Here is a 12051-nt window from a genome sequence, read left to right on the forward strand (position 1 = left end):
TTCACGCCAGAGGGCAGTTGGCTTATCCAGGAGGCAGAGCTGACCGGCCCATTATAAGGATGTTTTGCTATGTGCTGTTTCCTGCTTGGTTAATTTTCTCTGGCTGAAATGATGGTAGAAACCTGGGCTCCGTCCCATGGAGGCTACACCTTCCAAATGGCCTCTCTGTACATGAGGACTGAATCCTTCACTCAGCCATTGCAAGTTTGTTCAGCCCCTACCGTGATCCTTGACCAAGTCGGGGATTCCATATGAGGGGATAAGGAGATACAGCCCTGCCTTGGGGAGCTTGCTGTTTTGGGGGAAAAGGGCCAAGCCACCCTCAGTCCCGATACAGCAGCATGTTCAGGCCCCCACCCTGCTAGGGTGGGCAGGTAGGAGGGTGAGAAAGGGCTTCCCGTGGAGGTACGAGTGGGCAGAACAGGGGCTGTAGGGGCCGAGGGGGGAGACACTGAAGAGGTGAGACGGGCATGGCCCTGGGACAGAACACGTGGTGGGTATGTGACAGGCCCAGTGGGGGCAAGTTTCTTAGCAGGAGCTTGAATTTCATGAGACGTGGAGGCTTTTAAGTGGGGGCATCCTGTGTCCGGGGAGGGTGGGAGGAGGACGATCGAAGCCACTTAGGTGAGACGTGGTTGGGTCTACACTTGAGTAGCTGTGGCTTTTGAATGTTCGTGCTTCTGAATCTAAGAAATCTGGGAAAGTGGGAAACAAGGGCACTCACTGGTCTCTCTTGGTTCCCAGATCCACCGATTCTGCTCTGATCCAATGAGTGTGCGTAGTAAAAGCCAAATTCTCACATTAGCAGAATTAGATATTTGTATGAAGTCTGACCAGACTATCTGGGACTCTGGCTGAAGGCCCTCTTCTCTCCTTTGCGTTACTTCCTCCTGCTCAGAACGTGAGTACACGTCCTGCGCTTTGCATGCCAGGGACTGCATTCTGGCCGAATGAATTGTGCTGCGTTAACCTGGTCTGACCCTCCAGCCTGTGGTGATAGGACCCAAGAAACACCAGGACAGAACAGGGAGTGGACAGGATCCTATAAGGCAGACTCTAAGGCATTAGCAGCGCTGGGGATGGGGGAAAGCATCTATCACTTACTAAGAAGGAAACAGAAACAGCCAAGAACTGCTGCACAGGACACACAGAATGACATGAGGCCCATCCTGCTAGGACTTCTGGAAAGAGGCACAGTGAAGGGGTGAGGAGAAGATCTGAAACACGCAGAGCGTGGGGGCTCTGGGCAGCAGTGAGGAGCCCACCCCTTGGCTGGCGTTCCTGCCTTGGCGATGGGGCCAACCCACTGTCAAACAGTCATGCAGCGTGAGCCCATTGTGTGTGGGATGAACATTTCATTTAAAGATGACATTTTTTAAAAGTAAACTCTTTTCATGGAGAGAGGAATTCATGACTTCTTATGCCTCCAATAAGATGACAACGCATTTGGAAATTTTAAAAATTGCTTTAAAAAATGTCTCATTAAGACACAGACAGACCTACTAGAGAATGGACTTGAGGACATGGGGAGGGGGGAGGGTTAGCTGGGACAAAGTGAGAGAGAGGCATGGACATATATACACTACCAAACGTAAAATAGATAGCTAGTGGGAAGCAGCCACATAGCACAGGGAGATCAGCTCGGTGCTTTGTGACCACCTAGAGGGGTGGGATAGGGAGGCTGGGAGGGAGGGAGACGCAAGAGAGAAGAGATATGGGAACATATGTATATGTATAACTGATTCACTTTGTTATACAGCAGAAACTAACACACCATTGTAAAGCAATTATACTCCAATAAAGATGTTAAAAAAAATGTCTCATTAAAAGACGTCAACAGGTAAAGGACTATGAAAGAGGAAACTGACCTTTTTTACATCCCTCACCAGCAAATGAAGTGTGTTTGGTGGACCCAGTCTCTGAAAGAGAAACATTCAGCCATATTCAATATGTTTTTCTGTTCAACTTTTGGAGTAAAATCCAACTCTACTTTATAGAATTAATGAAGTCCTGTGTCTTTTACAAGACAGGACTAGGACTGCTCATGGGTAAGAAGTATCCCACATGTTCAAAAATATGTTAAATGCCTTTTATTGCATTATTTTAAAGCGCATCTTAGGATGTACTCTATTTTCTTAACAGTTCATCAAGCTTTAGCAAGCAACCACCCAGGACCACTTCTGCTGCTTAAAATTTTAGAATGGAGAAGGAAAGGTACATTCTCAAAATTCACATGGTAATAATACAAGCCAAGAGGTTTTCATCCAAACACTTTCATTCTAATATCAGGAGCTCCTTGCTGTGCAAACTCAGTTTTCCATTTTTCACCAAAGCCTCATAAAAAGTGGGAGTCCCCAGAAACAAACGACTGCTCACCCCGGGATCTTTTCACTCTGCTAATGACCCCGGGGGCTGGATTCTTTCTTTGTATAAACTTGTCCTCGTGCACTACCCCTGAGTTAATGCTACAGACGGGGGTGCTGGCTAGCCTGGTGGAGGTGGGTGAAGAGGGGACCATCCACTGAGCCCGCGTGTCAGGTGAGAGCAGTCGTCCTTAAATGATGGGCCTCCCGCTGAAGCCGTGTTCTGATGGGGATGCTCCTCCAAGTGCATTCTTGCATCCCCAGGGCTAGTTCCCCTCCGCCCTCCCCCCTTCTGGACCACTCACGGTGTTATAAAGCTCTTCCAGCCTCGGGATGGTGAGAAAATGCTGCATGTTGACTCCGTTTTCAATCAGGAGCTTCACGAAGTCCACTCGGTCTAAGACCAGCGCGTCCAACATGGCCTGCTCCAGAGCGTTCACCTGTGCGAGCCCAGGAGAGGGGCATGAGTGCCTCAGGAGGGACAGGGACACTGGGCAGGGGACCCTGGAAGCTCTCGGAAAGCCTCTTCAGGCCCCCAGGCCCAGAGCATCCTGAACAAGGCTCTCTTTACTTTTGGTCCTGAGTAAACATGCCCCATTGCCCCCTCCTTCCTTCTCAGTTTGTCCCTAGGTGTCCTATCAAAGCATCACAGAAGGATACATTTAACACAAAGTGAAAAATGTTCAAAATGACAGCCAAACTGGTGTTGCTCTCTAGTTATCAGGTTTTAAAAAAAAATTAAAATAGAGTTGATTAGCTTTTCTTGTAATGTAAACATGAGAAGGAAATTCAAAATAAAACTGCAATCAGTGCTTGAGTCTCCAAGCTCGGATCTCCATATACAATGTTTTTTTGAGGTGGTAGACTGTAACATTTTATCTACTATTAGTTATCATTTGTGTCTCTACCTTTCAACAATGGTCGAACCTGCAGCGCTCAATGTAACGTGAGGTTTTGCTGGAGAGAATTTGTTTCCTTGACTGAGAACTACCCCCTGTGGGCATGTTACAGGCCACCAGGGTGAGTGACCACGATGATGCCAGTCACAGGGCACCGCAGAGGCCCAGCGCCCTGTCTTGCTGTGTCCTGACAGCAGCAAGGCCAGAACCACAGATGCTGCATGTCTCAGCCTCCCAGCCCAGCCGACTGCAGTTACCCAAGCATCCCTATCACAGGCTCCATCTTTTGTCCCCGAGCTGCATTTATTCACGATTGTTATGTTTCCCGTGTTTCCACGCAACAAACATCCACATGTCTGCAGGCGGAGAGAGGCACTGGTGGGCAAGGTGGCCCGGGTCTCCCCTGTGAGTGACTTCATTCTCCCCCAAAGCAGGACCGTTTGGCGTTTGTGACATCCTGCCAGCCACTTGAAATACTGACACTGTCCCATCAGTGCTTCATCACTGCTTCCTGGGCTCAGGGCCCCGGGTGGGGCTGTGGCAGAGGCAGCAAGAACTGCCCCCTTCCCTGGAGGAGGGTGACTGGCTCCAAGGGCCCCAGGAGCCTGGGAAACGGGAGCAGACACGTCCCACGTACCCAGTTCAGCAGCTCGAGCTTCCGGGGGTCAGTTTCTTCCTCCACCTCCTCTTTCACCTTTCCTTTCTTCTTGCCTTTTCCTTTTCCTCTGCCCCCCTTGGTGGTCGCTGTGGGTGGCTTCTTCTCCTTCTCCATGGCCTTGCTATCCGTTGGGGGGGCCAGGCTTCCCAGGGGCTGCAGTTCACAGCAGGCAGAGTTAGGAAAGGGATTAAAGCCCACCCATGTCCCAGGACAAGTGCACGGACTGCCCCTCCCCTCTGCATGCACATGCTCGCACACACATGCACACACATAGGTACACATGCACCCACATACAGGTGCACATGCACACACAGGTGCACACACAGATACACATGCACACACACTGGTGCAGACATGAGCACCCATGCACAGACATGCACGCAGGCACACATACTTGTGACTACACACACGCACACACACTCAGCTGTTGCAGGCCTGGCTGCCTGATGGAGAAGCTCCTGATTTCATGACTGTCTGCTAATTATATGCTTGATGAAGTGCACTCATGTACTTAAAGTGGCTCAAGTTTTGACTGAGTGTGTTTTTGCCCAAAGGAAAGGGTGCTGAGAGGTAAGCTTAAAGGCGCCAAAGAGAAGTGTCTGTGGCAGCTGATGAAGACCAGAGAAGACAATTGTGAAGGGGTCAGGGCTTCCCTGGTGGTGCAGTGGTTAAGAACCTGCCTGCCAATGCAGGGGACACGGGTTTGAGCCCTGGTCCGGGAAGATCCCACATGCCATGGAGCGACTAAGCCCGTGCACCACAGCTACTGAGCTTGAGCTCTAGAGCCTGTGAGCCACAACTATGGAAGCCCACACGCCTAGAACCCATGCTCTGCATCAAAGAGAAGCCACTGCAATGAGAAGCCTGCACACCACAACCAAGAGTAACCCCCGCTCGCTGCAACAAGAGAAAGTCCACGCGCTGCAGTGAAGACCCAACGCAACCAAAAATAAATAAATAAATTAAAAAAGAATTCTAGAAAGACTACAGAGTCATAGGCACATAGTTGATGGAGAACTTCAACTATTAAAGGAAGACCTGAGAGACCGTATACTTGATTGTGGGGGAGACAAAGAAGGACTTTTGGTTCCAGGTTGTGGTCTTGATCTCGTGTTTCCTGCTTTCCCTCTCTTCCCATGGAAATGACAGCAGGAAACAGAGGACTATGGAAAAGAAAAATTCATTTCAAGGAGAAGAGGCAGACCAGAGCCATTAAGATGTTTCTGGAAATGCTGTTGGGTAGTTAAAGCTGTGGCGGGGCAGCTGAAGCCCAGGATGAGTAATGTGGGGGTAATAGTGGAGGTGGGACCAGATTTCCAAAGAGGGAGAGTTAATGGTGGGCAGAAAGCATGGTGATTAGTAAAGGACTGTCTACAGAGCCGGAGACCACCCACCCCCTCTCGTATGTCACGCCCCCTCCCCAGTGGGTGGGTGCAGAGCAACTGTACTCCTGGGCTTCATCCCAGGCAGAACCTGGAAGAATGTCTGCTGAAGAATTGGGCGGGTCCTTGCACTGTTGGTGGGAATGTAAATTGATACAGCCAGTTTGGAGAACAGTATGGAGGTTCCTTAAAAAACTAGAAATAGAACTACCATATGACCCAGCAATCCCACTACTAGGCATATACCCTGAGAAAACCATAATTCAAAAAGAGGCATGTACCACAATGTTCATTGCAGCTCTATTTACAGTAGCCAGTACATGGAAGCAACTTAAGTGTCCATTGACAGATGAATGGATAAAGAAGATGTGGCACATATATACAATGGAATATTACTCAGCCATAAAAAGAAACAAAATTGAGTTATTTGTAGTGAAGTGGATGGACCTAGAGTCTGTCATACAGAGTGAAGTAAGTCAGAATAAGAAAAACAAATACCATATGCTAACCATATATATGGAATCTAAAAAAAAAAAAAAGGATTATGAAGAACCTAGGGGCAGGACAGGAATAAAGATGCAGACGTAGAGAATGGACTTGAGGACATGGGGAGGGGGAAGGGTAAGCTGGGACAAAGTGAGAGTGGCATTGACATATATACACTACCAAATGTAAAATACATAGCTAGTGGGAAGCAGCCGCATAGCACAGGGAGATCAGCTCGGTGCTTCGTGACCACTTAGAGGGGTGGGATAGAGAGAGTGGGAGGGAGACACAAGAGGGAGGCAATATGGGATATATGTATATGTATAGCTGATTCATTTTGTTATAAAGCAGAAGCTAACACACCATTGTAAAGCAATTATACTCCAATAAAGATGTTAAAAAAAGAAAAAGGGGGAGGGTCTGCATAGGGAGGTCCAGCGCCACACCAGCCTGCTCCAATCTGCAGAGGGCAAAGAAAAGCTGTTCAGTAGACATCCCCTCCTAAATGGGGAACTCTTGGTCAGTCCTCCCAGGGAGGAGAAAAACCTGTTTGTAAAATAGGCTCCTTATACTAATTATTTAGTCCCATCCCTCACTCTGAAATGGGGATAGGCAAGCAAGGATCTGCAACAGAAAAGGACAAAATGAACAATGGGAACAGCTGACCAGGGAGAAAATAGAGATAATTCAGGGAACAGGAGAGGACTTAAAAAAAATACAATTTGTATCCTCAGATATTGCATTCATGAGATGAAAACAGGCTGACATGAAAATGGAACCATCAGAAAACAAGAAAGCTTTCTCAGACATCAAAAATAGGATTGCCTACATTTAAAAAAATAGCACAAAAAAATGCTAAGGAAAGAGTTGCGATTTCCAAAAACCTACAGCAAAATGATAGAGAGACAGAAATGATAAAATGGAGGATCAGCCCAAGGGGACCAACATTTGCTTAACTGATAGGAATTCCAGAGGAAGAGAAAGAGAGAAAATGAAGGCTGAAATACTCAAAGAAGCTGTAGAAGAAAATTTCACACATCTGGGGAAAGACTTGGGTCTTTATCATAAAGGGGCCTCTGACAGCCAAGCGGAATGAATGGCCACATGAGTGGCCATATGAGTCCTTGAGTTTGCTGTCTCTGTACATTTCATTCTCATTTGTTTGAAATAGAACACATGTCCTTGTGAAATTTCTAAACACTGAAGATAAAGAGCAGACCTCAAACTACATCTGAGAGAAGACAGTGGTTCATCATAACTGGAGGAGGATCACATGGCAACCATGAGCCTGGTGTGTGGCAGAGTGTTTTCAGACGTGTAAAGACAGAGAATGGTTATCTTCCCACACATGTTCATGAAAAAAATTACTTGAAGATCTACTGCAGCAAAATGAAAAAGAAATCTGAGAGAGAGGAAGACATGGAGTGTGGAAAGAAATGAGCCTGTCTGAGAACACAGTGCAGGGAGGCCTGATGTGGTCAGCTGCACAGCAAACTTTGAGAGCATCCGGAGAAACACGAGGCTTTGAAAGATTCTACAAGAAGAAAGGGAATTGCACTCAGTGGACAGTAATAATTAAAAGAATAGATCGTCTTAATGATGTGAGGCATATGCTATGAAGAAAAAAGAGAATCAATTTGGAAATGCAAGGGAAAGCAAACATCTAGCTATTCAAATAAGTCATGGTCCAAATATGAAGGAAACTCAAAGGTCCCATAACTTTAAACAATGGATGGACTGTAGAAACCTTGATGCTTGTTGTATTTTCCTTTGTGTGGCCCAGGTGATTGACCCAGGGCTACCTTTCTTTCTCTTTGAGTTCAGCCATAATGTTAGGTTCAGCAGTGAACACTCTGTACAGAATCACAGTAAAGTCTTCTGGTTTCTCCATTTTTAGAATCAACATAAAGACCTAGTATGCAGGGTGCGGGTGGGTGAAGTGGATGAAGATGGTGAAAAGATACAAACATCCAGTTATACAATAAATGTCTTGGGATGCAATGTACAGCATGGCGACTACAGCTAATAATACTGTATTGTGTATTTGAAAGGTGCTAAGAGAGTAGATCTTAAAAGTTCTTATTACAAGAGAAAACACTGTAACTGTGTGTGCTGATTGGATGTTCACTAGACTTATTGTAGTGATCATTTCATAATTCATACAAATATCGAATCTTTACTTTGTACACCTGAAACTAATAGATCATACATCAATTATATCTCAATTAAAAATTAAAAAATATAAACAATGAGGACCTACTGTATAGCAGAGGGAACAAGGTTCAATATCTTATAATAAGCTTTAATGGCTAAGAATCTGAAAAAGATTATATACATAATAACTGAATTATATATGTGCCGTACACCTGAAACTAACACAACATTGTAAATCAACTATACTTCAATTTTTTAAAAAAGAAAAAATATGCATGTCTTAAATGAGAATTACATTAGAAATTTATTTGAAGCTTGTCCCTCCTTTATTGAGGTTAAAAATATATCTGATCGGGCTTCCCTGGTGGCGCAGTGGTTGAGCGTCCGCCTGCCAATGCAGGGGACACGGGTTCGTGCCCCGGTCCGGGAAGATCCCACGTGCCGCCGAGCGGCTGGGCCCGTGAGCCATGGCTGCTGAGCCTGCACGTCTGGAGCCTGTGCTCCGCAACGGGAGAGGCCACAACAGTGAGAGGCCCGCGTACCACACACACAATATATATATATATATATATATATATATATATATATATATATATATATATATATATATATCTGATCATAAATAAATAAACACCATAATGAGATACTACTACATATCACTAGAATAGTTAAAATTTAAAAAAAATCTGTCAATACCAAATATTGGCAAGGACATAGAGAATCTCTCCTTACGTTGCTGGTGGGAATGTAAAATGCTACAGCTGCCTTGGAAAACAGACACGCAGTTTCTTAAAAAGGTAAACATACATTTTCCATCTACCTGGCAAATCCATTCCTAGCTATCGACTGAAGAGAAATGGAAACATACGTCCACATAAGACCTGCACATAGATGTACACAGCAACATAATTCATTGTTCTCAGTCAAGAACTGGAAGCAAATACCCAGTTAAAAAATAAAAATAAATATCCAGGTAAAAAAATAAAAATAAAAAGGACCACTATGAAAATGTGATGATTAAAGAGTGAGACATAAACAGACGTGAGTGAGGATTACAGAACGACGTGTAAACATCAACCATCTCCATCCTGTAGAAGATGAGGTTGACCCAAGTAGGAACATTGACGGTGTAGGGAAAGGAAGGTGATGTGTAGAGCCACTAATTTCCTCATTTTACAACGTGGGAGCCTAACGTTGATGAAGCAAGTTGATGGTTCAAAGCTATCATGATAACCAATAAGAGAATTAAACATACAGGCATCAAACACAGGAGGGGCGGAGCAGGCAGGGCAAGCGAGCTACTTCCTTCTCTTTCCAAGCGGAGAATTGAAAGACACATCTACACGTGATTAATCGAGAAAGTGATAAAACGTGTTATGTCAACGAACAGAGGCCACCGTCAGGAAACCAGAACACGGGGACAGTTGAGTGCCTTTGGGAGGTGGGGTGTGAGGGCTCCATTTTTCACGGTACACTCTGCTCTGTTATTTGCTTTTCAAACCATATTTATGCATCCACTGGATAATAGAAAGCAAAAAACACTAAGCAACGTGAAAAAGGAGGTTGGAGAATATTTAATGCCAACATAAGAGTGAAAAAATGAAATTATAAAACACATACGGTATTGCTGAATTTTTCTATGGGGGGGCAGTCATGAGTGATTGTTTCCTTCATCTTGCCTGTCTGTATTTTCTACGCTTTCTGGAAATCACTTATTGCTTTTGTAACAAGAAGACGGACGAAGGCCGTTGCTTCAGGCCAGGTAGGGCCTGCGTGTGTGGCCCGTTCCCTGGGTCAGGTCCTTTCTGTAATCTTGAAAGCCTGGCCCACTCTGTGTGGCTGACTCAGAACCGCGTCCTCAGAAAGCTGCCGCTCGAAAAGAAAAAAAGCAAACAAAAGCCGGGATCCCTCTTACTGAGTAGCTGGTCTCGGGAGCTCATGACAGAGCCCTTTTTTGCAATCCTTTCTGGAATCTTTAGATTCTCTGCCACAGCAAGCTGCCTCATAACCATTCATGGAGCAATTCACTTTGCTCTCAAGTCCTTTATCAAGAGTGTTAAAACCAGGAGATTCAAAAGGAATTAAAATATTTAAGGTGTTGTGCTATTCTTCTTAATTTGCGTAGTTCAGTAAACAACATGCACAAACCACACCCCCCAACCCTGTATCTTATTCCTTTAATACACTCACCTGATTCCTTAAATTCTTCACGCTAATTAAATAAAGGGTGACTGTGAAAAACGAAATGCCTTTTGCAGGGATATACCAGGCCTGTTTTGAGAAATATGGTTTTTAAAGTCCGACATGAACCCTCTAGATATTCCAGACTCCTTTTGAAGCAGCAGAGCCTGTTTTGCAAACAAAAATTTACCCTGAGTCCCAATCTACAAAACCCATCAAAGAAGCTGCTTTTTTAAAAAAATTAATTTTAAAAAATTGAAGTATAGTTGACTTACAATGTTAATTTCTGCTATACAGTTATAAACATATGTATATATAAAATCTTTTTCATATTCTTTTCCATTATGGTTTACCCCAGGATATTGAATATAGTTCTCCTTGCTATACAGTAAGACCTTGTTGTCCATCCATTCTATATATACTAGTTTGCATCTGCTAATCCCAACCTCCCAATCCATCCCTCCCCCACACCCCTCCCCCTTGGCAACCACAAGTCTGTAAAGAAGCTGTTTTGATTGAAGGAGTGGGAGGCTAAAAGCTGCTCATCACCCCACACACACCACACCACACCCACGTACAACCACACACACACACAGATCCCACAGACATACACAACATGCACGGTAGACCATAGCACAATCACACACCACACATCCACACACATATTTAACAACCTACACACGTGCTACACACAGATACACACACAATACACCAAACCACACACACACACACACACACCACATCCCAAAGACTATACACAAAGGTCACACTCATAGAGTCCCCTAGGCCTCTGGGGTTTCATGGAACATAATTTGAAAAATCAATGCTTTCAATGCAATCATTGTATTTCATTTTAATGAGCTATTTTCTTTCTTCTTTTTCTTTAAAAGGGTAAAAACCCATGTTCACCAGCAGTGATAAAATATTTAGTGCTCTTTCTTCAGGAGCACTGGTTTGAATCTGAAGTTAGTGCTAGGAGCTCTTACTTCTTGCTGGTTCTTTGAACTGAAACAGCAACATTTCCTAATAATCCTAAAGATTAGACATCAGGTCATCAGAAAACCCAGATAACTTCCTGAGATCCATGACACAAGGGAGGACATATTAATGCATCCTCTGTACAAAGTCATGACAAATGGTATGAATTGAAAAACACTTAGTTTCACCGGCCAGCGGGGCCCAAAGACAAAGATCTGGCTCCGAGCTATGTCCACGCGGTTCCAAGCCAGCGCCAAGCTCAGCTGGTCCCGAGCCGATGCGTTTGTGCCTGGAAGGCAAGAGATGGGGCGCTACTCACTCCATGCCTGGGTCGCATGGGGGTGACAGGGGCTGGGTGGGGAACACAGGCTTCCCCAGGCTGGCTCAGCATCAGCCTGGAAATAAGCACGGCTGCCTTTTCTCTGGCCCCTGAGGGATCACTCAGGCCCCAAAGCCGAGGACCAGGTCAGCACTACCAAGCAGCCAGCCTGATGGTGACCCCTGCCCCTTTCCTCCAGCCCCCTCCCGTTCCCAGTGGAGCAGAGAGGTGACCCCATGAGCAGCCAGGTGGCAGCTGTCGTTAGAAGTGGGCCGGGGAAATTGGACAGAGCACTGCCAGATGCAGGGATCGCAAATGAAAAATAGTTTCACGCTTACCCTCTGTGAGTTCAAACCTGTAATGAGCTAGTTACAGACGGAAACTGGTTCTTGACTTCATCCCATCATGGTCCATTGGCCCGCCAAGAAAAGTCCCCCTCCCGAGAAACCCATTTTGAGCCCGATCATTTTACCACGGCTTTATCCTGAGATAATTTCTAGGCAGCCTGGTGGGCTCGGGGTTCCATCCCCAGCAGACACAGTTCCCGGAGGGAGGAGGGGGGAGGGGTTTCCCAGCCACAAGCAGAGCTCCAGGGAGGCCAGCATGAAAGGACAGGAGTGGCTGTTTCCTG

The 12051-nt window shown here is 45.6% G+C and overlaps 1 protein-coding gene across 1 annotated transcript in view; it reads right to left on the minus strand.

The window, feature by feature from the left end:
- The window catches only part of TRPM1 (transient receptor potential cation channel subfamily M member 1), a gene marked incomplete at both ends in the record, with an annotated part of 140172 nt that overhangs the window by 43667 nt on the left and 84454 nt on the right, over nucleotides 1-12051 (minus strand). The window contains 4 exons of the mRNA XM_079698794.1: nucleotides 1869-1919; nucleotides 2669-2803; nucleotides 3900-4073; nucleotides 11290-11390. Coding sequence (XP_079554920.1) covers nucleotides 1869-1919; nucleotides 2669-2803; nucleotides 3900-4073; nucleotides 11290-11390 — 461 coding nt within the window. The remainder of the gene's footprint in view (nucleotides 1-1868; nucleotides 1920-2668; nucleotides 2804-3899; nucleotides 4074-11289; nucleotides 11391-12051) is intronic.

Source organism: Hyperoodon ampullatus (genome assembly GCF_949752795.1).
Source record: "Hyperoodon ampullatus genome assembly, chromosome: 3".
Lineage (NCBI taxonomy): Eukaryota > Metazoa > Chordata > Mammalia > Artiodactyla > Ziphiidae > Hyperoodon > Hyperoodon ampullatus.